Source organism: Serinus canaria, chromosome 1 (genome assembly GCF_022539315.1).
Source record: "Serinus canaria isolate serCan28SL12 chromosome 1, serCan2020, whole genome shotgun sequence".
NCBI lineage: Eukaryota > Metazoa > Chordata > Aves > Passeriformes > Fringillidae > Serinus > Serinus canaria.
This window is the reverse complement of record NC_066313.1, coordinates 109,106,872-109,133,584: the sequence shown is the minus strand read 5'-3', so window position 1 is coordinate 109,133,584 and position 26,713 is coordinate 109,106,872. Positions and strand designations below refer to the sequence as shown.

Genomic DNA, 26,713 nt, shown 5'->3' with positions numbered 1-26,713 from the left:
CTGATGTTCAGGGCTGTCAGGTGTTTATTATATAGACAGAACTGCTCTGTGTGGTCTGTGCTAAGGCTGATGGAGCTTCTTCAGAGAGCCAGCGCTCTTAATTTTCAGCAAGAAGTTAAACTCTGTGGAAGGCATTGAACTACCAAATGAATTGATAAAAGAATAGTAAACAGAAATAAGTTAAAGAGGGCAGATTGCTCGGGGGGGTTTCCTGTCTGACAGAGCTGCACGTACTTGGGCCTGGATCTGTAAAGGATTTCTGTAATCTCCACTGAAATGTGCCTCTGTGGATCTGGTCCATTGCAATTATCTAGAATAGGAAAAATTGTAACAAATTCAGTGATAGCAGTGTCAAAGCAGCCCAACTCCCAGACAGAAAGGCTGGCAAGGCTTGCATTTAAGTAGCTCTGAGTGGTTGTAACACCTTAATCCCAGCTCCCACAATACACAGAACAGAGTTGTTGTGCACAGGGACAGTTACTATTCAAGCCCTAAAGGCAAAATCTTTCTCAGGATAGGTTTAAGGTATAGAAGGCCTTCAGTTCTGGGCCCTGTGGTTGCTAATAGAATGCATTCAGGTTTTAAAATAACTATACTTCAGTGGTTTTTATTTGCCAGCTGTGGCTTGGGACAGCACATAAAGTTGAAGAAATCTTGAAACTACTCTTTTGAGGCACTAGGATAAGAAAATTGCTCTAATTTTTGCTCAGAGTCATATGCCAAATGGACACAGGACTGCCTAGGACACTTTAAAAAGCCCTGTGTGTATGAAAAGCAACCCCATTAAAATCTGTTTTCTTTCCTCAGAGCACAGGAACAGGCTGTCCAGGTGGAGTTAATGTCCCTGGAGGGATTTAAAAGATATTTAGATATGGCACTTGGGGACATGGTTTAGTGATTCCCTTGCAGTGATTATCTGAGAGTTCTTTTCCCACCACAGAATAATTCTGTGATTCAATTCTGTGAACTCCTGAGCCTCATTTACAGGTAGCAGGTGATGCCTCTGTGGGGTTAATGCTGCCTGTGAGGTTAAAACTGCTTCATACTACTCAGTATGTCACATACAATTCCCCTAAGAAATGTTATTAATTTTAATATTTCAATGAATATTAAAACAGGTAATCATTTATTTCATGTTTTATCGTAACAGTACTGTCAAATCTAAGTGAAATTTATAATTAATGCTTAATATTACTTGACATATTGCTTCCTACATAGCATTTTGCACATTTCTTCACTTCCTTTCTTTTCAAGCAAGCAGGGCTAATGTGTTTGCAGGTGTTTTTGTCTGAGTGATAATTGCTTTCAAATGACTTGGTCCAAGGGGAAGGTGCACAATTTAGATCTTGCATTGTGTCTCAAGCTTTTTTGACTGGCAGACCCCTGAGACAGTGATCTTTTTGGTGCAAATTTGAGCTTACTGAAGATGATGACCTTTTCAAAGTGATTTTTCCATGAGATTGCTTGGGAGTATTTAATAGGCCATAGTTTGAAAATAGCTGTAGTAGGTCACTGTAGCTACATTGTAACAATGTACTGTTATAATTTTATTTCACATAAATTTACCTGATGTAATGAAAAATCCAGTTCTTGAGCAGGTATTAATGACTTTCCATGTAGTACTTTACTTCTGGAATGTGAAAATATTTTTTTGCTGTTAAAATTCAGGTGTTACTACATCCCAAGACTACCTGTATCAAAAAAACTTTCATTATAGTTGCTCAGGCTCTTTGACTATGAAGTTTAATGTAGAAATAAATGTGTTGATTGCTATAAGTTTATTTTATCAAAACAAACCCCTAGTAAGGAGTAAAACTATTGAGACTTTTGTTAAAAACAACAACAAAAAAATGTTTCTTGTAAAATTATTACTCTCATTAAAAATTTCTTTCAGACTTAGTGTTAAAAATATGCCAGAGGTATTTATCAGAATTATCTTGGTATTCATCTTACCTGTGGTTGCTTTGAAATCTTTGTTGTTTTAGTACAAGGTAGAAGCTTACAGCTTCTGTCACTGTCCTATGCCAAATTGCCTTCCAATTAATGTGCTTACAGTAGCAACCCAGAGAAAATAACAAAACCAGAGAAGAAAGCAGGGAGCAGAGGGAACTGCATGAAAATATTTTGGTGGAAATGTGTGGTTTTTTCCTTTCATTCAGACTTCTTCTGTACTGTAGGTGGCTTCAGTCAGGAAGAACTGCTGAAAATATGGAAGGGCCTTTTCTATTGTATGTGGATGCAGGATAAACCTCTGCTTCAGGTATAGTAACTGGGTTTGTATTTTCTTGAGGGGGGGCCCTCCAAAATATACTCTAGGGACATACTAATTTAGAATGCAGAAAATTATTTTTTTGTCCCTTCCCCTGCAGCCCATCTGTGGCATGTACAGGAGAAGAGGTGACTGTAACTCAGTGATCTGAACATGAATAGATCATCTTTACAATCACCTTCTGAGGAGCAGGTGTAGCTGTTTACCTTTCAAAAGGAGAGCTAAAATAGATGCCTCATGAAATGTTGATTTTGTGTAACTAAAACAGTAACAACAGGTTGCAGCTACAGCATTTGTGCAGATTTTAGTGTAAGAGTTCCACACTTCCTTTTCCTTTGTTAGTTCAGTAGCACTTCCTCTACTGCCAACTTTGTCCTTACTGCATGTTTTTGTCAACTTTTACTAGTTTGTCTCCCTTCTTTCCAGAGATACTGGTTCTGGAGCTCTCAGTAAACTCAATTTTCAGATCACTTGTCCGCATGAACAAGGTTTATCTCACACATAGCTCACACCCCTCCACAGAGACCTTCATGAGAGCAGTGCCCCATCACTGCATCATTTATTAATTCAAATACATGGGGTTCTTCTCCTCCTAATTTAATTTTGTCTGCTGTCAGAAAGATGGCTTGTGCAGAGATCTGGTAAAATGAACAGGTTTTGATACCCTTGAAACTTCTCTTCCAGTTGACCTAATCCCAGTGCAAGGATAACTGCTGTACTAAAGCAGCTGTTGAGAGAATGGTTTTCCTTTTGAGAGATGTTTCATGAAATTCATACTTCTTGCTGTTTGCTGGTCATGTGTTTAGTGAGGAGACCAAACTCTGAAACATCCTACACTAACTATATCTATTTACTTTTAGGAGGAACTTGCAGCCAATATCTCCCAGCTTATCCACGTGTTTCAGAATACAGAGACTCGTAAGTACTATTTAATTACCTAATGCTTTGTAGGGTGCTTCCCTTTTTGGTGGTTCCACTATCACAGTGCCAGAATAAAGACAGACAGATAGAGGGGCTGTTTTGGTGGCTTTTTCTTTCCTTTTTGTCCAACTAGTCAGTGTGATTCCATTAAGGGAGACAGGAGCTGCAGGTTTTTTCTGGCTATTGCAGAGGAGTTGTGTCTTCAGTGGGATACTGGTGATATTTTTGAGGACAGGTAGCAAAAGAAACTTGTCTCCTTACTTCTCCATTCTGCATAGACTGTTCTGTACATTTCCTGCTCAAAACCAGCCTTGTTTCATGAGCTGTTAAGCCCCTGGTATTCAAACTGCTTATGAAATGGAGTACTCAGTCAATGCCAAAAATGCATGGGTAGAAATTGGGAGCATTTTGCTCAAATATGTGTATATAACACATTGTGTGTGTATATAACACAAAATTGATACAAGTCTGTCCCTGTAATTAAACTTGTTTTTAAAAGTAGCTGTGTGCCTTTTCTTGCATTGTTCTCAAATTTAATTATTGTACCAGTGTCTTGCCTGTCTTCCCACAGCTTTGTCCCCATCACTAGGAGAATCCTAGGGAAGTGCATCCCTTTCCTGAGATCCTTTCAGATCAGGAGAACAGCCCACTGTGCCAGACATGCAGCTGTTAATCCTTGCTCTCTTGCAGGACACCTCTTCATCCAGACATTTTGGCAGACAATGAACCGGGAGTGGAACGGGATTGACAATCTGCGGCTGGACAAGTACTACATGGTAATTACACCTCTCTGGTGGTATAATTAAGAAGAGGTAATTAATAAGAGGCAATTATACCTCTCTGGGTGGTGTTTTTTCCTAGAAAATGTGTGGTGCTGGTGTGCTGGAAGGTAGCTCTGTCTGCACGTGCATTGGTGTGTATTGTAAGAGAAGACAAGGTATCACCTTCTTGACACATTGCAAGAGATGTTTGTTTTAAAGGCTTGCGCTCACCACTGCGTGACCCTAAAAACCACCACAGTTTATGTTGTGCTCAAGTGCTTTTCCTTCTATCATAGTGATTTTTTTCATTGATTTCTATACTGGAATATAAATACTGTCTCAAAGGACACTATCAACATCAGTTTAGATCAGACTGATTAAAGACTCTTTTATGACTCTGCACTAGAACCCCAACTTTCCACCAGTAAAGTATCCACTGCAGTACACTGAATAGTCTGAATTCTTTCTATAGGAAACAGAATATTTAAACAGGAACTAGAATCTTAAAAAGCATACTTTTGTAAAGAATAAAATACCATTATCTTCTTTGAAAGAAGTTAATTGCAGGCACATTCACTGGTGTTTTTTCTTTCCCAATATTAGCAGATAAAAGCTATTTCAGTAAGTTAAATGTTTTGAGCCAGTTGAATGTAGCTGTTTTACAAGTGACTGTCTCTTAGTGCAATTTTCAAGTAAATTAAATTATTATTGTTATCATCTGACCTATATTGTTGTGTCCAGTTTAAGCTGTGGCTTTTCTTAGATTAGGGCAGTACTTAATGAAGAAATCAGGGGTGTGAATCAAGAGAAAGCTGTATAGAAAGGATAATGAATTTTTGTGCCTAGCATATGAAAATAGTTTGTTGTCCTTTTTGCAGCACACTTCTGTTGCATTTCATGATAGACAATCTGTCAAAACATTCATGTGAGGCAGCTTCCACTTTGTGTTATAGAGGTTAACCAAGAAATCTGTTCATATTACAGCCACAATGGCTCCTTTACCTGTTTTCATAAACAACAAATTTAACAGATTTTGTGCTTTGCAGCTGATGCGACTGATTTTGAGGCAATCCTTTGAAGTGCTGAAAAGAAATGAATGGGATGAGGGGTAAGCAGATTTCTGAACGTTGTTGCATCATAAACAAGTCACCCAGTATACTTGCATTCAAATATATTTTTATTTAATAGATTCTTCTTTTCCATAGATGCCAGTGTCATGAAGTCTTAATGTTAAGGCTTATTTGGTCTTCATATCACTTTGTTTAGTAATACAGTAATGTGCTACACGTCATTAAATTAAATACAATATTTAATGTATTTAATTTTCTGATGTAGCCAGAAGAGCTATCAATGAAATACCAATGACAGAGAGACCAGACAGGGAATCTGCACCCCAGAAAATACGAAAAATGAATTTTTTTGTGTGTTTATGGCTTTCTGATTGGCTCTTACTTTTTTTTTAAGTATTTATTTTATTGTGGTTAATCATGGTGATGTCTCTTCTGTTAAGACAGAACCCCTTAGTTGTAACTAGCCTCCTGTTTGTTGTAAACATCAGTGAGTTTAGTTGTATTTCTTCCATATTCTATTAAAAGACAAATAATTGTAGTCATTTGCTCTGTCTAGAGCTCTTGTGCCACTTCTAAGCTTGTTGTTTTTAAGTTGATGAAGAGATTTAAATCTTTTAATTGAAAATAACCAACTGAAATTGAAAAATTTTAATTTTAATTAAAAATTAATTAAAATTAAATTGTTAAGGTTATCCTTTCTCTTGCTCACTCTCTGAAATGTGGGATGCACACAGGCATGTTTTTGTGGAAACAGAAAGGAATGCAGAGCTAAAGGACACCCCATCCCTGCTGTTCCACTGCAAATTTGCACTGGGTAAATGCCCTCAGGTTGAAGAGATGAAAATGTTCCTTGACATGAGCAGAAGGTGTGTGAGGAGGTTTGATAAAGCTGAAGCCCTTCTTCCCACACACATGGTCACCCCAAGTGATTTCTGACAACGTTTCTTATGGCTTTGGCCTCCATCTTTCACTGGAAGGAGGGAGTGTGGTGAGAGAGGATCATGATTTTTTCTTTGCAGAGTGAGGGAGCTCAAGAACTGCCTTTCCCTCCTGAGTGGAGCCAAGAAGCTGCCTAGCATGACTTTCTTCCCTCTTGTCTTTTAAAATGCTTTTGAAGAAAAGTGTTTTAAAGTAAAACTGAAAGAAAGTTTATGGTTTTTCAGTGTTCTTTGGGAATGGAAGTGTTTGTTCTGGGCAAAATTGCTGCAGGTGTCAAAGAATGCCAGGGGACAAAGCTTGGAATATACAAAACTTCATTTTCCTGAAAGATAGCAATGATAGGCCTCAGGGTAAAAAAAAAGAAAGGAAAAAATTCAAATTGGGTAGCTGTCCAGAACTGTAAAGAAGTGGAGTTTGTTTTCAAGGCAAATAAGACATGAGCAATTGAATATTAATATCTTGGGGTTTTTCCTCTCTTATTTTTTTTTCAGTCTAGTTGAACCATTGCTGCAGCTATTAATGAAGGAAGTTATGGACCCAGACAGCAATTCTCCCACTGGGATAAAGTTCCATTTCATTGATATCTATCTGGATGAATTGGCTAAAGTTGGTGCAAAGGAGGTTAGAAAATACTTTGTTATTTTACTCCTGATTGATGCTAACTGTGGCATGCAGCATCTGAGAAGAAATGTAATTTTTAGGTTATGTAATTTTTAATGGTTTTAAATATAACAACACTGAGTAAGCATGAATACAGTGACTTACTACAAGTTATGCTTTGGCTTTTGTTCATGTCTTTGACAGTGGGAATATGGTAGTTTCTCTCAAGTTCCTGAGTACTGTTATGCTGCTCCAAATTGAGGTCGGAAAAATAGTAATGAAATAGTTAGACTGTTCTCATTTCTTTGTTTCAGAGGGGACACAGTGTAATTTCCCTTGTGTGAGCATGTTTTCCAGTCTTTGCTTTGGCAAAGGCTGACATAAAGCCTGCTCGTTGTGTAGCACCTAAACAGAGGAGGAAAGTGAGCTTTCACTGTTGTCTAATATTTGCTTATTGTTGTCTGTGCATTGTGCAGTTTATCCCCCACATCCAGATGTTTGTTTTGCTGGTGACATCTGTCTTGCTCTGCTGTGTGTTGCTGGACAGTTAATTGATGGCCCTTAATTTTGACTGTTGTTCAAGTGGGGCAGAGTTTTGCAGCAGCAAGGCCAAGGAGCATCTCTCCTGTCCCTTCACCCTTCCTGCTGCCCCATGTTCATCCCAGGCTCCTCCTCAGTTACCTCCCCTTGTCTCTGACTTCTGATATTTCTCCTTGCAATGGACAAAGCTGTCAGCACTTTTCCATTCCTATTCCTTGCAGTCTGTGTTCAAACCAATACTGCCTGCAGGTTTTGAGGTCCTGGATTGTGGATCAAGAGAGAGATGAAGTCTGCACCAGAGAATTGGATCCCAAATAATTTCTGCAGCTCCACAGTCACACAGCTGTAGCTAAGCCACTCACTGGAAGCCTAGAGAGGGGAGTGAGTCCCTCAGACTATATGAAATCACAGATGATGCTCTTAAGTTGGATTTTGAAGGGAAGAGTCTTTATCTTTAGCTCTACTGTAGCTGAGAGGGTTTTAGTGCAAGCAGCCCAGTTAAGAGAAACCCAAATCCTATTCTTGTCTGCTACAGACCTTTGGGAAAGCACACAAAATTATTTAAGCTTTCTCTGCCTCATGGTTCCTTTTCTAAAGTAAGAAGCTTTGTTGTATTTCTGTACTCAGCAGAATAAAGTCTGCAAGGCAGTCAGTGCTTTGATAATACTTCCAGGGAAAATCTGGAAGTTAGTGGTAACAAAAAGGTCCTGGATACCTCTGCCAATTGGAGTTAGATAATATGCTGAAAGACTGTTAAAGAAGATCCCCCAACACCAGTTCCTGTACAAACACCAATTATCAAGGAATTTCAGTGTACACATACAGTATTTTCTGTACTCACTTTTTTTTTTCTTTCCAATCAAACAGCTCACAGCAGACCAGAATCTCAGGTTCATCAAACCTTTCTGCAAAATTGCTGCCAAATCAAAGGAGTAAGTTTGATGAAAGAATAAATATTTTTTAAGAATTAAGAAACTCTGAATATGGTAATAAATGGAACAAAGAATCATAATTTCAGAATGTAGAGAAAGAAGGGTATTTTACCAGCAATGTGCATAGTCATATGAAGATAACTTGTATTTATCAAAGCTATAAATAGTCTCCATAGATTTATAAGAACTATATCAACCTTTGTTGGTTAATTTGTCCAGTTATTTTAATTTTTTTAATGCATAGAGCAGCTGAGCTGCTTCTTTGCAGTGTAATATAGGTCAGCATAAAGAGTGAAATTTAAGAGGGGCACATTAGCAGGACACTGCTTGGAATAAAGGATTTCTGTTTAGGGAGTAACAGGTTGATTTTCATAATCTGAAGAGCTTGGTGTTCTTCCACATTCTTTCTCATCCATTTTCCCTCAAATTCCCACTTTTTTTAACCTGGGAGGGAGGTGTTTATGGTCTGCCTTTGGGCTCACCCTGCTCTCTCTGACAGTCGGCGTGTGCTCCACGCTGTGGCCACCGGTGTCTTTGAGATGATCGTGGATCAGTCCCCCTTCGCCATCGAGGACCTGATGAAGGAGCTGGGTTCCAACAGTGATGAGGAGAATGTTTCTGAAGGAAGCAAACAGGAAAATGAAGAGATGCTTAAAACCAAAGGTAAGAGGGAAACTCTGAATTGCCCTGATAAGAGTTGCTAGGAAACCTGTTTCCTGAAAATATATTTCTGCTCTGAACCAATCAAACATACGTTCAGTGTGTTGTAAGGATAATTGTGTTTTCCTGTCTTCCCTTCAGATGTGCTTAATAAAGCTTGTCCTTTTGGAGTCACTTATCTCAGACAAAATATTAATATTCAGTCTATTTTCTATAATAGCAGACAGATCTCTGTCAAGAAAATCAGCACAGAAGGCTGAAAACACAGAGGATATTAATGAAAAGTCTGATGATGGGATTGGGGCTGTTCTTCAGGTTTGTCGCTCTTTTGCTCTGTTACTGATATTTCTGCTCTCTTTTTCCCCATCCCTTTCAAGAGGTGCAGAAGTAAAGGGTGTTAATGGATAAATATGTTAGAAAAATTTAATCTCCTGATTTATTGTAATTATGGTATTTATGTAATGTATGTTCTGTGAGTGGTAGCAAAATAAAAACATGTCTAAATTCCTCTTTCCTCTCTCCCATACCTTCTGTTTTCTGCTCCTCCCTTCCTGTTTCAAGAGTTAAAAAATGTGTGTGCTAAAAGTCAAGTCAGTGAGGGTGGGGAAGCAATCAGCCTAATTTTCATTGAACATGGATGATGGGATACATAGGAGAAAGGGTAATATTACAATTTGGGTTTTCTAAACCCAGGGCCAGTGCAGTGTAGTGATTCTGACAGATCCTCTCATCAAACACACATGCAGGTGGATACACTTCATGAATCTGTGGCTTTTAAGCAAGAATTAGGACATGGCACACTTCAAATCTGATATTTAGCTAAATATTTATGGGAGTATTGAAGTGGGTTGGCTTCTCTCTTGAGTAAGAAATCAGGGTAGGAACATTTCAGAAAGTGATACCAAGTTCAGCTGTTCTGTTAATGAAGCAGCCATCTGTACAAGTCAATGTGTGAAGGGGGTGTAAATTTCAACAGAGGAAAACATTTTGAGTTTAAAGAAGGTGTCTGTTTCAAGATGTGTATCTTTACAAGTTACCTATTGAACTTAATACTTGATATATTTGTAACACAAATTGCACTGGGTTATCTTGCATGGATAAACTAAGAACAGCTGTGTTGTACTTCCCTCCTCCAACAGTTTGATTACAAGGCTGTTGCTGACAAAATCTTCGAATTTGCAAGCAAGAAAAATACACCTTCCCTGAACAGAAAGCGGCTGTACAAGCTGGTCAAAAAGTGAGTTCTGCTGAAATACACCTTGTCCTAAGCTGCTTTGATTTTCTTTCTGCCCAACCTGTCTTGTGCTGTCACCATTGTCATGCTGTTACTCATTGGTACCAGCCAGCTGCAGCCAGCTGGGGTTTATCTGCACAGTGTGGGTTTGAACTGCAGGATGTGACACCAGCTTGAGTGTGATGCAAGGAACAGATGCAAGAAAAGTATTGAATTGTTGTTTTCTCGATACTTTCAGTGATTTGGTTTGAGTAGGGGGATTACTGAGGCAGATCTTTTCTGGAGTTTGTAACTTCCTATGCAAAAATATGTTGTTCCTGTTTTGATAAAACCATAGTAAGTGCAGTGATGCTGTTCTGCTAGTGTTATTATTGGTACTGAATGAGTAATAATGTTTCGATTTTTCTTTTCTCCCTCTCACCTTCAGGTTCCAGGACTTAGCAGAAGGTAAGGACTGAGCAGCAGACAGAGACAGTAGTCTCTGTCTTTATTTTCCATTAAATTACATATAATGTTCCCATACAATGTGTATTGGAATTATGTTTTCCTTTTTTTTGAATGTGCATTTCAAGAATATTATATTGGGGGGATTGTGGGGTTTTAAAACCTCACTAAGACACATTACACATATTTTGGAGATGGCCAAATTCCTTTCACAATTTGAGCAACCCTGTACTTTGTCCTTAAATGAAAGATGATTATTTTTGCTTAAACAAATAAGAATGGGTCATATGCGTTGCTTTAAGGTTGGGTAGAGAAAGAGGAGTTGTTTCTTCTTCCTGTGAGAGTTATGCTGTTTATGAACAGCATAACTATTCATAGAAGTAGGACTCTCAGTTTTCTGATACCTTATCCTTCCTCAACAGGAATCTTCCCCCAAGATATTCCTGAAGATGTTTCTACAGATGAAGATGATGATGATGATGAATCTGGCAGGCGAAAGCGAAAGAAAAAAGCTGTCAAGCCTTGGCAGCAAAATGAGCTGGAAAAAGCAGAAGGTAAGGCAAGATCAATATTTGGGAGAGAGACAACCTGCAGTGACTTGTACAGTTTGGCAAAGTGTCAGATAAAAGCTCCTCTGAGGAAGGCAATGCTATTGTTCAGGATGTGCTGGTTTGTATCCTGTGATGAAGGTTAAATGTGAAATTCAGTTCTCATTGAAAGTGGGAGGATTTCTCTTCCCAATTCTGAGGCAAGCATCACCTCAAAAATTTCAGTCAAAAGCAGAACTGGAAGCAGCTAGCAGCTGTCTGCATTGCTCCTTTGAGCAGGTGCATTTATTGTAGGAAAGCAGAAACATATCTTAAAACAGGATGAGTGTTAGAATATAAGAATTTGGGAATGCTGAAATACTGAACCCTTGAGTTGCCCTTCTGATGGGCTTAACAGGTGGGTAATAAAAACTCTTTTTAGGGATGTTGCTATGAAAAATAGGGTTGCCACAGGGAGTGATTTAGATCTCACCTGTGGCAAGGCAAAATTAACAAAATATTAATTAGGCCAGACGTCATCAGGCTGCAGTGTCCTGAGCAGCTGTAACAGTAAAACTGTTGTGGAGGCTGATAACAGGAAAATGGTGCACCTATTTTAAAAGAAATGAACAAAAATAGAATACAGTTCAGTTGCTGTAAGTACCTTTGTGTTTCACATGTGTGTTGTGGCATTCTTTTTGGGATGGATTTAGAGGATAAAGAAGAGCTGTCAAGTGGGAAGGTGCCATCAGTTCCCCAGAGGAAGAGGAAAAAAAGGAAGAAGAGGGACAGCCTAAGTGCTGATTCTGGAACAGCTGATGGAAATTGTGAGGGAAAAGCTGAAACATCTGGATCCAATGCTTCTAGCCAGGAAAAGGTGCCAGAAAATAAAAAGGAGAGGAAGAGAAAGAAATTGCTAGTAAATGAGGCCAGTGAGACCACAGATGTAGCAACTGACACCAGAGAAAATCACAGTATCTGTGTGCAGAACAATCTGACTGATGCAGAGCAGAATAAAAAGAGTCAGTTGAAGAAAATGAATCCAAAAGTGCAGAATGTTCCTGCAAAACCAGTGTGTCAGAATGGGCCAGCCACTGCCAGTGCAGCAGAGGATGTCAGCCCTTCTGTCACTGTGTTACCTCCTAAGGCTGTGAAAAAGAAGCAGAAAGCAGGGGCTGTCCTGGTGAATGGAGATCCCCCTGTGCAGCAAACTGACCTGAAACCCAGCAATGAGGGCTTGCTGGGGACCCTGCCAAGAAAGGCAGGGGCTGAATCTGCACCCTCCAGAAAGGTCACACTGAAGACAAAGACAAAGTTAGTTGGTTTGGAAGGGATGAAAGTCTCCAGTCAGAATGGAGCAACTCTGAAAAAGAAGAGAAAAGTGAAAGAGGTGCTAAACTCTGTCGAAGCCAATGGAGTTCTGGAGACTGTGTGCAAGAAAAACAGGAAGGTGGTATGTACATCTCATTCTTTTCTCTGCCTGCTTCAAGAACTGCCAGGCTCATTTTCTGATCTGGCTTTAGCTTTCCGAGCATGGGGCTGCATGAGCTGCTTGCTGATGTCATCATGCATTGTCACCAGAAAAGAACTTGATTCCCCAAAATCCACACACTGCTACAGTGTCACACTCTCCTGTACAATCACACTAAATCCTGTGCCAGCCACTCAGCTGGAAGAACCCATCTAGCTGAAAAATGGGATATTAGGGGCAAGATGGGGTTGTCTTTTTTTGTTGTTTTTTTCTTTGGTCCCTGGGTTAATGATTCTTTTGCATTGGGTCTCTTTAAGCTTTACAGCATGCTCACAGAGGGCATCATATTTTGGCAAAACAGTGAGAAATGGGAAGATGGAACATCCCTTCTGCAGCAGCAGCAGCATACAAGATTAGGATCAGCTCCTTGTGAAACTGCCCACAGCAATTTTAGGAGTGGCTTCTTCTGCTTGCTCAGTGCTCCATCTTAAAAAACTGATAGGACTGTCTCGGGAAAGGATTTGGGAAAGAGAACAGACACTGGAATAGAGAATATGACACTGTGACCTTTAATGGCTGTGTGATCACATGTATGAATAGTCCAGTTTTTTATAAACACTGTTTGTTCACTAGGAAGATCCAATGTCTTCTTCTTCAAAAATTTATGCCTTGCAGTTTGAGAACAAACAATTTTTTTGATCTCTCTACCTTGCCACCCCCATTTTCTTCTTTGTAAGAAGTAGAATAGTGTTGATTTCTCTCACTGTTTCGAGAGTTAAAAAGCATTTTGCACTGTATGGTTTTGACAGTGTGGCTAAGAAAGAGAGTGCAGGTGTTCTTCCCTCCCCTGCTACTGAAATTCTTTTTAACTGCTCATTTCCCATGTGCATGTTCACCCTAACACATTCAGGAGTTTAGTTACATTCTTGGAAGTGTTGCTGATAGTCTCACTTTGGTGGAAAAAAATTCGTGAAGCACAGATGAGATTATGAGTACAAAAAAGAGTTAAAGCTTCATGTTTTGAGCCTATGAGCTCACTTTTGTTTGACTTATGTTTAAACCTGTAGGATTAGTTAAGTAGTGCAGCCTTGTATATGGAGATAGAACTACTCAGTCCTTCACAGGAGAAAAAACTCATATAGAAACTTTGCTGAAATAGTAATAAAATAACTGGCATTTTCTGGTTTTTGATGATGAAGTCCTGAGAGGGAGGAGCCAAAAAGTTTCTATCTCCCCACTATTCAGACTGCATTTCTCTCACTGTGGGGCTTCCAAAGTAGGAACCATTGGCTTTGTCTCCTGTTGCCTCAGTATTCCATGTTTCACACCTGGTTTTTCTTTGCCTATAAATGTTTAATTTGTAAGAAAATATGATTCTGACACCCCCATCTCTTTCTGTGAGAGTTTGCTGCAGGTGACCAAAAGTTTCCAAGACCTGTGATAGATTCAAGATAAGAAGTTCTTGCAGACTTCATGGGAGTGAGTTGTTGGCACAACTTAGCACAGGCACTGAGGGAAAGGTGGCAGCACAACCCCAGCACTGGCCTGTTGGCTGGCAGGCATGGGCTACTGGGTCACTCTTCATGTGGAATTCCAAAGAAATTATGGAATTTGCTTTTTCCTGCTCAGTCCACATAGTTGTGTGAGTGTGTGTGTTAAAAGGGATGGAGACAAGGAAAGGTACTTGGAAGTTGAGTCAGGAGGAGAGGGAGAATACTGATGGAAGAAAGAAGAGGTCAGGGGAAACCTTAAAATGTACAAATGCAGAGGCAATAAAGCTTTGCTAATTTTGTTCTCATTGTTGAGAAATAACATGTTGTTTTCTTTCCTTGTTTTAGTTATGTAATCCTAGCCTTGTGCCCAGAAATGAGGAGCATGTTTTGATTCTTGATTTCAAGGACAACACACACCTCCAGAGAGTTAGCTTCAAATATTCAGAGGAAAGAGGAGGAGGAGAAGGGAAAAAAAAAACCAGACGAGATCAGCATTATTTCAGAGTTGTCTCCACAATTCAGAAAAGGAGAAGTCTTGTGGTTTTTCCTTTTATTTGAAGCAGAAGTGATTTTCAGATCAAAAGAGGCAATATCTGCTTACATTTTCCACAGTTTGTCAGTGAATACCTTTGGAATTCCACGTCTGTAGGTTGATGAGAAGCATAACTGAACTTTCCCTCACCACAGTCCACAGACAGCAGGTTAAAAAGCTCTGCCAGTGCAAGTCCTAAGAATTGGTGTGTGCTGGAGACAAGAATTGCTTTAAATACCATAAAAGTATGAATTTAAGTCAGCAAACCAGTAGCACTACACAACAGCTGAATTTCTGAAAGTGTAGTCAGATTTCATACTCCATTTCTTTCTTTAAAGTCTTCATCTTAGTCCAAAGCTGTGTTGTTCATTAGTTATTTATCTTATTCATCCATGGGTACCAGACAGGAGTTTTTGCTTATGGTGAAGGGAAAAAAAATGATCACTTGTGTGCAGGAGAGATGGATCAATTGCAAAGTATCTTCATGCATATGGAGAAAACGTGTTTGTTTGCACTCTGCTCGGCTTGGCAGATCTATTACAAATTCTTCCTTTTGTTCTTTGCAATGACTTTCCTATTTCTGCACAGAGCTTGCCTTCAACTTCCGCTTTCTGTCATGCTAATTGCAAAATTACCTACTGGGAGCTAAACATGGTGATTAACTGATGTGAGTGTGTGGTCAGCACTGGTCACAGCACTAGGTATTAGATAATACAGAACTTTGTACTGAAGCATTTGTCTCTTTCCCTCCTTGACAGGAAAGCAGTGCTACTCTGTCACCATTAAAGAAAAAGAAAGCAAAACCAGGAAGTGATTTTGTAAAATTTGAAAAATCAACTGTACCAAAGGCAGTGTTCTTCAGGAAAGCCAGAAGCACCATCTCTTCCACCAGGACACCCATGCAGGTGAGATCTCGCAAAGGGTAGCTGAGTCTAAGAACAAATGTCTTTCCAAGCAAGCTCCTCATCACTCGTGGTGTCTTTTCCACTCCCTGTTAGTCTCCTGACATGAGCAGATATAAGTGGAAATGCTGATGCTGTAGACAGAGTCACACATGGCTCCAGAGTTTCAGAACATGAGTTATAGATGTCTCTGAAATCTCTTCTTCCCTTCCCTCTGCTTTCAGCCTTCTTGTTGAACACACACCATTCTGAATCTGCTCATTTCACAAGAAAGCAAAAACAAACTGATTTCAGACTTGCAAAGGGACTTTGAGCCTCCCTTTCTTGTTTATGGAAAGTGCAGGGCTTCAAAAGTCTGCCCTCTTCTCTAAACCTTTTTAACATTTAAAGCTTTTCAAGTCCTCTTAGCAGCTGAGGCCCGAGTGCAGTGGGGCCAATCTGTTTAACACACAAATATCTTCTTGTTTGTTGTTGACTTACATAATGACATTAAGGAGAGTATGTGATTTCTGCACAAATGGAATATGTTTGCTTTTGGCTAGGAAAACAGTGCTGTCTTAGCAGCAGTCAGTGCCAGAGGATTGGGGCAATTCTAAAAAAAATGAAGGAAGAAGTAGGCTGTTTTACATCAGTGGGTGCAAGTGAAAGTACTCAAAGCATTGCCTCAAAAATCTTATTTCATTTCATGTCTTTATTTTGCTTTATAGCTTAACAAACTGCAGACACCCAACTCCAAAAGAGTCACATTTGGCTTGAATAAAAACATGACTGCAGGTGAGTCTGATGTGTGTTTGTGTCCACAGTCTCTCTGGTAACTGAGGAATGGGGAAGTGATACACACTCACACACCTGTGGGACACCTCTAAAACAGGATGGTTCTGTTCCTGTCTCAGTATTTGTGTTCAGTTTACAAACCCCTCTCAAGTTCCTTTCCAGAGGAGATGGTAAAGTTTCAGCCCTGCAGCTAGACTTGAGCAATTCCAGGGTGCTGTGTTAGTGACCTGCAGAAGGAGCCTCACGGGTGGAGAACTGCAGCAGGGTGCTGAATTTACCTTCCTGAGCTGCCTGTTTGCAGAGCCCCTCTGGAAACATGTGCACTTCACAGTCTTCTTTGCTCACTTCTGTTTCCCATGCTGACATGCTGATAAAATCAGACTTTGTAGTAGCAAAGTTTGCTTTTTATTTTGGCTGCTTGTGGCTTATGAATGATCATGAGTAGCTAAAGGTCACTTCCCTTCTGTAAGGAGGTGATATTTTCCCTGTTAAATAGATTTCTTGCTCCATAGCATACAATTATATTCCATGTATTCATTTAGCTACTTTTTAACTCTCTGAAGTGTGCAAAAGGTCAAGTTCAAATTGAGAACAGTGTATTTAGGCAAATGTTCATGTTAATATAACTCAGCTGAACAAAATGAAAAATAAGTGCCTCCCTGCTGGCTGAAGGGATGGCCAAGAGTCTCTAGAGCTGTTCAGCAGTCAGAGTAGAGACGCTGCTTACCCACTGTCATCTTTTAAATTCAATGGGGTGTTTTTCAGGATAGCTAGAACACTTCTGTCTGAGGAAAAGGCCCAGGGTCTCTGGTGCTCTGTGGAACCACAGGGAGGGTTCACAGCACATTGTAGCAGACCCTGTTCCCCAAGGGGCTCTGCTGAGAGATGTGCTTCACCCCCACCTCTTTTCTCTGCCAAGGCTCCTGAGCCTTGCTGGATCTAACTCAGGCTTCTAGGGCTGGGAAATTCCACAGTTGATTGACAGGCACAGTTATTCCAGGGGTTGCATTTCATTTTAATTTGTTGGCTTGTTTTCCAACAGAATTTAAAAAGACTGACAAAAGTATATTGGTGAGCCCAGAAGGACCCTCCCGTGTGGCTTTCAATCCTGAACAGAAACCTCGGCATGGGGTGCTGAAGTCACCCACAGTGACCCCAGCAAAAGAGCCCCAAATGAAGAGACCATTTACTATGTCAGCTAAGAAGAGACCAACTGCTGTGGACTTCTTTTAAACCAACAAATGTGGCCTACTTTTGTACAGGACATTTTGCTAACCTAGAATGTTCTCTGGAGGTATTTTGAACTTCTTTATTTTTTTAAGTTAATACAAATTGTATATACAAAATTCTGATTATGACCTGGGTCATTGCTATTTTGAAACCACTTCCGCTCTACCTTGAAATACTTGTTTTGTCTTTTTACAGAAAAGAAACAAAACCCAATCTCTGCTCAGGTTTGATCTACAAAAAGTATGGTCTCTGCCCATGTCATTCCCAAGAGACTTGTCCATTTAATTAAGGACTGTTCAGGATTTGATTGTTCCTGAGATTTTTTTTTTTTTTTTTTGAGCCAGTGTAAGAAAACTTGCACTTCATGCTGTTAAACTGTCTTTCATTAGACAGAGTTTAAATTGGAAAAAAGGAATGCAAATTTTAAACCTACTTGGTCATGTATTTATATATTTTAAAATTCTACAATGTCATTTATCATGTGTCACCCCTGGCATCCTGTTAATTCTTCTGGAAATAATGATTACCTTGTGTGTCTGTTGAATAACAGCTGGATTTGAGTAGCTTTGCAGCTAGCAAGAGAGCTTTCCCCAGGATAAGAAACCCTTAGCTGTTGCTCAAGTGGTCACTGGTGCAAATAAACCTTCACAGCTGGTTGCCTGCTGAACTGGGGACAAGTCACCCCATTATTTTCAGTAATGCAAGTGCCATGGCTGGCTTGAGCCTGTCACACTGTGAGCTGGCTCTTTCTCTTCACTGAACTGAAATTCATGCAGGAGAAATCTTTGATATTTCCAGGTCTTCCCCCAGCCCCCTCTGCTGCCTTTCCTGAAGGTCTGACAGGACTCCTGGGTTTCTGCTCTAGCAGCTGGTGTCACCACATTGAGCCAGAGCTCAGCCCTCATTCAGTGCATGAACCTCTGCCTGAAGTGAGCTAGATGGGTGTAGTGCATCTTTGGGTAGGACACATCTCTCTGAAAGCTTTGTGCCTCTCAGTACAGGGTGAAACTTTACAGCCCATGCAGCTTGGTTTTGGTTTTGATGTAGAATCAGATGTCCACTTGGCATTTCTTGGAGTTTTTATTACTACTCTGCATGTTTTGTTTTTAATTTGCTTCTTTGGTAAAGATTGAGGTGCATTGCTGCAAGAAATCATTTATGTAATCTGAATGGGAACAGTGAGGAGGGGAAGAATAAATTAAAATAAAACCTTTTTTGATACAATTGGAAGATTTGAAATCTTTCTTAGGAAATTTTCCTTATGTGAATAAGGCAAAGGCTTTGCAGCAGATCTCTACATTAGAGCTCAGCTGGGAAGCACAGCCTGGTGCCAGAGCAAAGTTATTCATGAAACTTCACACCAGTTATTCCTGTGATCCTGTAAGAGAGAGGGTGAACCTGCTTCATTACCTTGTCTTAGGATAACTGGATTATCAGTTAAATAAACTGATAAATGTTTATTTAGCTACTTCAGCCAGCAGAAGTACATTTTGTGACATATTTGCATACTTCAGTGCTGGTTTTTACCAGTCCTCTGCCAGATTAGTCCTCATATGCAACAGTGTTGAAACTGTTCTTTTGTACCTCACCTACAATTGCTTCAGAATACTGGGGTACTCCCAAATGGCTGGTTGGTCTCAGCTGCTCAATTCTAATCCGTCCCAGTTCTCTCACTAAGTTTGTGACAGTCCATGGTTTGTGGTACTGCCAGAAATTAATTTTGCTCTTGTCTTTTCCCATTTACAGTGAAGGACTGAATTTAATTTGATTTTGGTATTGGTCTAGGCTGTAGCTCTTTCTGTGATCAATAAAGAACTCTGGAGAATACATTGATAAATGAATGATGCTCATTTATGCAAGTATAGTTCATTTATGTTTTAAAAAGCTCATTGTATATTAGCATAATGGATTTTATTGACAAGATGATGGTAAGTAGGGTGTAACAGCCTCTTCAATATGTTGTACTGTTACTTTGTCCTGTGGGTGAAAAGTCTCCTGTGGAATATGCATGAAACCATTTGTATGTGCATGGTTATGAATGCCTCAGGTTGGAGATGCCACATTCCTCTAAGGATAGAGATGCAAACAATCACTCAGTGGATCTGGTGTGCACAGAAAAATCCAGGATCCAGACACATTGGGGTTTGATTTGAGTACATATAATATATTATGAAAAATGTATCAATTTTCTGGGTCTTTCTCTGTTGATTGTAGATCCACTGAACCTTTGTCCAACTGTTTTGTTGCCCACAGTGTTATATGGAGAGGGTAGAAATGGCAGTCAGGTTTTTATCTAAAATTTTAGTGATGTGGTTGTTTGTTGCAATGCATCCTTAATCCACCTGTGCCATGAAACTGGTGCAGTGTTTTGTAAATATACCTGTGAGGTGGGTATTGTCTTCAGTGGTGTCTGGAATTTCATTCAGGACAACTTTACAAACAAAACCCTACCACTGTCAATGCAGTTTAGTCAGCAATGTTGGGTTACATTTGAATACATTACCCAAATTCTTTGGCTAGTGACAATGCCAATTAAAAAAAAAAAAAAGGAAAAAGAAATGTAACTTGCAGTATCCGCTGCATGGACACAATGGTACTCTGAGGAGAGATGTAGTGTTAAGAAAAGAGAAAGGAAAACTCATCTGACCTGTTTGATGTCATTTCATGGGTTTCTTCCAGTGTTCTTCCAGCTCCCTAGCTGCCAGCCATGCACTGAGTCAAAATTAATGTGGCCTAACTTTCAAAGAACAATGGTTTTTAATGATTGTCTCTGTATTTTTGTTACAAATCTGATCAACTTTGTCGAGCTCTAATAGTTAATAATTCTTCATAGCTTCAAGAGAACTCAAAAGCACAGAATTAATTCAGCAAGGCAAAAAGTTGAAATTCTATTTCAATTACTGGATATGCAAGATCTCTTATAGTCAGTCTGTCAAAGCTGCGTGACTTGGAAAGTATCCAGTGCCCTTTGTCATTAATTACCTGCTCTAAGATTCCTTTAGAGACAGGAAAAAAAGTATCATTTTATGTTCCTCTGCAAGAGCATTGTTAATACAAATACAATGTCTAAGCATTACATCATTTAATCTAGTCCAATAAACCATATTTTTTGTGGATATTGTATTTTGGGTAAATCTGTGAATTTGGGAGGTTGGAGAGGGTAACGTCTGGGGGGCTACTTAAAAGCACTAAGTTGTTCTTGCTGGTGTGCACCTGCTTTCTGTCTTTTCCTTTTATTTGACAGTATAAAGAGCCCAAATTGAAGAAGACTCAGACACTTTTGGAGTAGGCTGGGGACAGGACATAGCTGTTCATACACCTTGAACTTCATACCTTTGGGACTTTGGGTTCCAAAGGTATAAAGTCCAAGGTGTATGAACTTTGGGTAGGAGATAGCAGCACCTAAAAGATTGCTCAAGAGAAATTAGTAGATCACACCCTGTCACTGCTTGATGAAAATTGAAAACTGAAGTGATAATGTGGCAAGATGTGCACTGCAGAGTGCCAGGATAGGTGGGATATGGACACTTGGAAAGCTCTTGGCCTGCTTGTTACCAGCAGCATATCTGAAAGAATTTGTGTACAGTCAAATCCTGCACAGGGTGCTGCAACCCCACCTCAGGTAGTGGCAGGCCCTGCACCTGCTCAGGATCAATTAAAATTAATCACAGTGTTTTGCAGGCTCATAATTTTCAGGAATGCAGAAGTAATTATTCAGACAAAGAAAACTGCTCTATCCCTACCACTGTCACTAGGAAAGTTAAACCACGAGTCCTCAAGTAAAACAGAAACAGAGTTCCTTCTTGTGTAAAAGAGGCTGGCCCAGAGCCTGTGCACCATCTCAAGGGAGTGACACAGGGTGGCTTCAGTATGGACACATGATCAAAAGATGCTGCTTTTCCAACCAAACTCACCTGTGCCTGGTCCATCATGGGAGCCAGATGGGGCCAGAGAGAGCAGCAGAGATCTGAAATTCTGAAACTGCAGTCTGTGGCCAAGTCTGTGTCATTGGGGAAACCATGCAAGAGCCCCGGGGCCAAGGCAGAGCCCTGAGGGACACCCCTCATCCCAGCCTGCAGCTGGACATGGAGCCACTGCCCACAACTCCCTGGCTGTGTCCGTCTGGCCAGTGGCTGTGTCCTGAGGAGCCTCCAGAGCCAGGGCTCTGCAGGGTGGGGCTGGGGCTGTCATGTGGGGCAGTGTACAAAGCCTCACAGGGGCCTGGGCACATCAAGGACTACAAGTGCCGAGTCTGTGGCTGCTCCATGCTGCTTCCAGAGGGATCGGCTGTTGAAGGGCTGTCGGGTGTGGCCCTTTGTGACACAGGCTTGTATTACCAGGGCCCGTGGTGCTGCAGGACACGGTGGCACCCAGAGGCCCAGAGGCCCTTGTGACACGGCAGAGCCCCGCCCTGCCAGAGGGGTGTCTGAGGGGGGTCTGAGGGGTGCAGAGCCCCGGGGTGCCCAGTCCCAGCAGAGCTGCTCTGCCGGGAGGAAGCAGCTCCCCTGAGCGCCTCTGTGGCAGGGCACAATGGAGCAGCTCACAGAGGAGGTGAACCCCAACTCCCGCCCTGCCATGGAGCAGCCGGGCCTGTGTATGAAACCCCAGGTGACGGCCAGGCATGGAGGGAGCTGGCATGGGGCTGAAGGACAGGGCCCTGTAGCCCCTGATGTGCCAAGGCAGTCACCTCCTTCCCCCACAGCCGGGGCACAGAGGCAGAGCCCTGCCCTGCACAGCCCCAGGTTCAGCCCCAGGTTCACCCCCAGCCCCTGCTGCTCCTGCAGCTCCACGTGCTCCCCCAGCCCCCGCCTTGGGTGGCTGGAAGCCCTCAGGGAGCAAGGACAGGGGGCAGTAGAGGGTTCAGAGCTGCCAGGGCCACAGACTGTGGAGTGGGATTTGGCCAGGGAGGAGAGAGTGAGGGAACCCTACTTGGGCCAGGAACTGGCCCAGTGGGGAAAGGAGAGTGTCCAAGAGCTGTCCCCAAGGGAAGATAAATACCAAGATCTGTCTCAACTGGAATTTGAGAGAGACCAAGAGTTGTCCCTTGGGGAAGTTGTGACATGCCAGGAGCCTTTCCAAAAGCAAGATGTGAATGTCCAAGAGCTGTACAAGCAGGATGACAAAAGAGACCAAGAGCTGTCAGAAGGTGAGATACACCCAGAGCTGTGCCACCAGGAATTTGAGAGACACCAAGAGCTATCCAAATGGCTGGACATGGGAATCCAAGAGCTGTCCCAGGAAGAAAACAACAGCAACAAAATGTTTCCCCAATGGGAACACTCCACTGACCAAGAGCTGTCTGAAGGAGAAGTCAGACGATACCCAAAGTTGTCCCAAGAGAGGGGCAACAGTGACAAAAAGGAGTCACCGAAGGACTTGGAATTCATCACCATCCACACTATTTGGATCAACCCCAAGTACCCACAGCTCCTGCAGGACCTCGATGCTGCTCCCCAGGACTCGGCCAAGGCAGCAGCCTCTCCTGTCTTGGCTGAGCAGGTGAAGGCAGCAGGGGCACAGAGCCAGGGCCCTGCCCTGCCCAGCCCCAGCTGCCCCTCAGACCCCTCAGCTCCCCAGGTGGGAGCCCAGCCCCTCCAGGAGCAGCCGGCTCCCCCCAAGAAACGCCCGTCCCGCTTCAGGCGGGCGCTGCTCCGCTGGCCCTGCCTGAGGGCACAGCTGGACAGTCAGTGCCTGCTGCCAGCGCCAGGCCCGGCCCCGCAGGCCCAGAGCCTGCCCGGTGTCACACGGGCTGCCTTTGATGTCCAGGGGTCAGGGACACCAGTTCCATGTCGGGAGAATGACCTGGCTGAGGCTTAGGGCTTGAGAGGCGCCAGCCATGTCAAAGCCAAGGGCGGATGCACAATGCCTGGGGAGAAGGAGCTCTTGCTGAGGGGACACCAAGGATGCAGAGTGACAGCCACAAGGACATTTGGCACAACTTCCCAGATAAGGACAGAACTCATAAAGCCAACTCAGCAACTGTGCTGAAATTAGCTCCAGCTGGGGAAAAGGTACTACTGGCACAGGGAGACAGTGACCACCAACTCCTGGCCCAGTGACCCCAGAAACCCAGCGAGAAAAAGTATTTCAGAAACAGGCAATCCCCCAGCCAGGGAATAATGCGCTCTGAGTCCATGATTCAGAAGGCTGAACAATTGCTTTATTAAGCTATACTATATTACACTAATACTATACAAAATTACATACTAAAAGGATTTTATACTATACTACAGAATGTTACACTAAAGAGATACTAAAGAAAAACCCATGACTGTCTCAGACAGTCGATACAGCTTTGACCCAATAGGCCAAGGAATCCAAACAACCTTCGCCGGTGTCCAGTTAACAAATCACTTTGGATAAACAATCTCCATGACACATCGCACATGTGCAAAATAACAGGAGCAGTGAATAGAGATAAGAATTGTTTCCTTCTCTGAGGTTCTCACTGCCTTCTCCAGGAAAAATCCTGGGAGAGAGAACTATGTCTCTCTCTGTTCAGAGAATGTGAATACCACAAAAAGGAAGCTCTTCAAAAGAAAAGAAAGACTCAGCATAGAGAAAGATTGGTTGGAATTAAGAAGCAAAGGAATCTTGTATCCAATAGAAGAATATTAGCTAATTATAAATTACAGTTAATAATATTAGCTAATAGAATAACAGAAACTATTACATTAATATTTAATAAATAGCAAAAACACAATACTAGTATAAGATACAAATTAAATATTCTATATTATTTACAGTATCTACATAGATTTTTTCATAATTAATATATTTTGAATATCATAATATATATCATGTATATATTATATAGTACATTATATATTGCATATATATGAATTTAATATCTAAGTATTTAAATGTGATACTATAAAAACAGTAAAATCATTTTAAAAGGAAATAATATGTGAAATTAGTAAGAGAACCATATAACTGGTAGCCAATAAACATGAACGCCTTTGTTCACTAAAATATATGGAAAGTTTTGATAGTTACTGTGCTGGCTCTGTGGATTTGCCACCCAGCACCTCCTTCTGTGCAGAACTCTAAATAAAGGAAATAGCTGAACTCTGTGTGGGGATTGGTTTCTTGCACACAGGGTGAAAGAATCCCTTTTGGGACAGCAGCTTTGCCATGGCCACATGGATAAAAGATGCTGCTTTTCCAGCCAGGCTCAGCTGTGCCTGGCCCATCTCGGAGCCAGCCAAGCAGCAGAGCAGCAGAGATCTGAAACTCGGCAGCTGCGTGGTCGCTGTGGCCCAGACAATCCCACAGCAGCCACGAGAGCCCCTCTGGGAACGAGCACCAAATCCCAGAGGGCACCTCTGCGAGCCGGCTCCCCGAGTCCCTGCACCGAGGAGTTGTCCTCCAGGTGTTTGGGGAACCTCCTGGGGCTGCTTGGACCAGCTGTGTGGTGTTCCAGTGAGCACCTGGCAAGCTGAGTTCCCCCACAGGGACAAGGGCAGCTGGTTTGGAGGTGTCCCTTTGGTTCCTTAAAGAATCATTTGTTGTGTCGACCTCCTGGCTGGGTGGCCAAGAGCAGCCTCCCACAGTGACACCCTCTCCCTTGGTTTGTCCCTCAGTCTTTCCCCAGAGGCTTTCAGGTGGCCTTGCCAGCTGCAGCTCTGGACATTCCAGTACCTCCGAAGCTCAGGGCAGTGCCCTGCACATTCCCACACTGCAGTGCTGCTTCAGCTGTCTGCCTGTTTGTACTCACCATGGTGCCCTGCTTGCACACCCCACTTGTGCTCACACTCCTGCTCTGCACTCACCTCTGCACTCTCACACTTGTGCCCAGCACACCCATCCCATGCACACCTCCTTTCAGCACCAATCCCTGTGCCCAGCCATCTGGATGGATGTGGTACGTTGGGATGTGCTTTAGGGGTGGCGATGGTGCTGCTGGGATGATGATGGAACTGGATGGTCTTGCTTATCTTTTCTAATCGTGATGATTCTGTGACTCAGGGATTGCCCCAGGTGCAGCACCCTGCACTTGGCCTTGTTAAACCTCATGAGGTTCTTGTGCTTTCACTTCCCAAGCTTGCTCAGGTCCCTCTGCATGGTCCCATCCTTCCACAGGGTCACCTGCCCCTCTCAGCTTCCCATCCCTTGCAAACGTGCTGAGGGTGAGCTGGATCCACTGTCTGTGTCATTGGGGAAGCCATGCAAGAGCCCTGGGGCCAAGGCAGAGCCCTGAGGCCCAGCCTGCAGCTGGGCACTGCCCAGCTGCAGGCTGGGCAGTGCCCAGCTGCCCGTGACTCCTGTGTCCATCCGGCCAATTCCTCATCTCCAGAATAGCTCACCCTCCAAACCCACAGCTCTCCTGTGGGCAGAGCAGCACAAAAACATGCATACCAGATCGGTGAGGTAAAGAATTAAACTGAACAGAAAAAGGTTGAAATAATTGTTCAAGATCTTCTTAATGACAAAAAAGCCAGACTTTTCTAAGTCCAGTAAGATTTGTAAGTGTGTCATTCTTTAGAGTTCCCTTCTGCTGTTGAATGCTTTCAGTCAGTGAAGATTTGGTGAGGTTCCAGCCTGGACCCTTCTCAGTGGTCATGCTCAAAGGAAGATATAATACTAAAATAGCTCTCTATGAGGAAATTTTGCTCTTTAGTAAGGAATGGGCATGGGGAAAGAGTCCCTGACTAAATCCTACTTCACTGAGACAAGTCTGTGAAAAAACTTGGAAGTCCCAAGAGTTAGGCCCTTGAGGGAAAGGAATTCCAGTCTCAGTTTAGGGAGCAAATGTCCTTCCAGTGCTGCACTATGTTTTTATAGGCTTTGCCACTATGGTAAACATCTGGGAGACATCTACTATAAAATTAAGGCTTGAACTGTAAACACTTGTCTAATCCAATAATGTGTACTTGACTTTGCAAAATATTGTCACGGAATAATTTTATTTCTGAAAATAAAGCCTTCAACTCTTTAATTAACCCCTTTGAAAAGGAGGATAGGAATCACTCACAGGGTCTGCACTGCCTTCCAGCAGACCATCAGAGAGCAGAGTGTGCTGACTCTTTCTCCCCTAGAAATCTACTTGGGGAACCTGTTCTGGCAAGAGGGAAGAAATTGCTTTGTTGTTCCCAAGCTGCAAAATTGGCCACTGAGGGCCTGAGCTGCACAGAGTTGCTTGCCAAGAGTGGGAAGTATTGTGTTGCATTGTAATGCCAGGCACAGGAATTTGCAGTTGGCCACCGGCATGTTCAGGGCTTGCACACACATTTTTGCTGATTATCTCTAACTGGTTGTGGACAATGATGTCCAAGGAACCTGCCACTGCTGCTGATAATATTAGACAGCTCAAATATCTTCCAGAACCAGATGACAACTCTTCGGTTTTGCCCATTTATCTCATGCAATTTTTGTATCTTTTTTATCAGTTTAGCTTATTTAATTGTAGAG

The 26,713-nt window shown here is 42.1% G+C and overlaps 1 protein-coding gene across 1 annotated transcript; it reads left to right on the top strand.

The window, feature by feature from the left end:
- The first annotated feature begins 2,098 nt into the window (after positions 1-2,098).
- RRP1B (ribosomal RNA processing 1B) lies at positions 2,099-20,415 on the top strand. Its single transcript, XM_030234678.2, has 15 exons — positions 2,099-2,260; positions 3,130-3,187; positions 3,881-3,966; positions 4,998-5,059; positions 6,452-6,581; positions 7,968-8,032; positions 8,532-8,695; positions 8,913-9,007; positions 9,832-9,929; positions 10,354-10,373; positions 10,793-10,924; positions 11,611-12,350; positions 15,152-15,298; positions 16,003-16,069; positions 17,112-20,415. Exons 1-15 carry the CDS (start codon positions 2,114-2,116, stop codon positions 17,300-17,302), a joined length of 2,202 nt encoding a protein of 733 aa, XP_030090538.2. The 5' UTR covers positions 2,099-2,113; the 3' UTR covers positions 17,303-20,415.
- The last annotated feature ends 6,298 nt before the right edge of the window (positions 20,416-26,713 follow it).

Coding starts and splice junctions, on each gene's coding strand:
- RRP1B (XM_030234678.2), top strand. CDS start 2,114: ATGAAAATATTTTGGTGGAAATGTGTGGTTTTTTCCTTTCATTCAGAC. Junction 3,188..3,880: donor GTTTCAGAATACAGAGACTC/GTAAGTACTATT, acceptor GCTCTCTTGCAG/GACACCTCTTCATCCAGACA. Junction 9,008..9,831: donor GGATTGGGGCTGTTCTTCAG/GTTTGTCGCTCT, acceptor CTCCTCCAACAG/TTTGATTACAAGGCTGTTGC.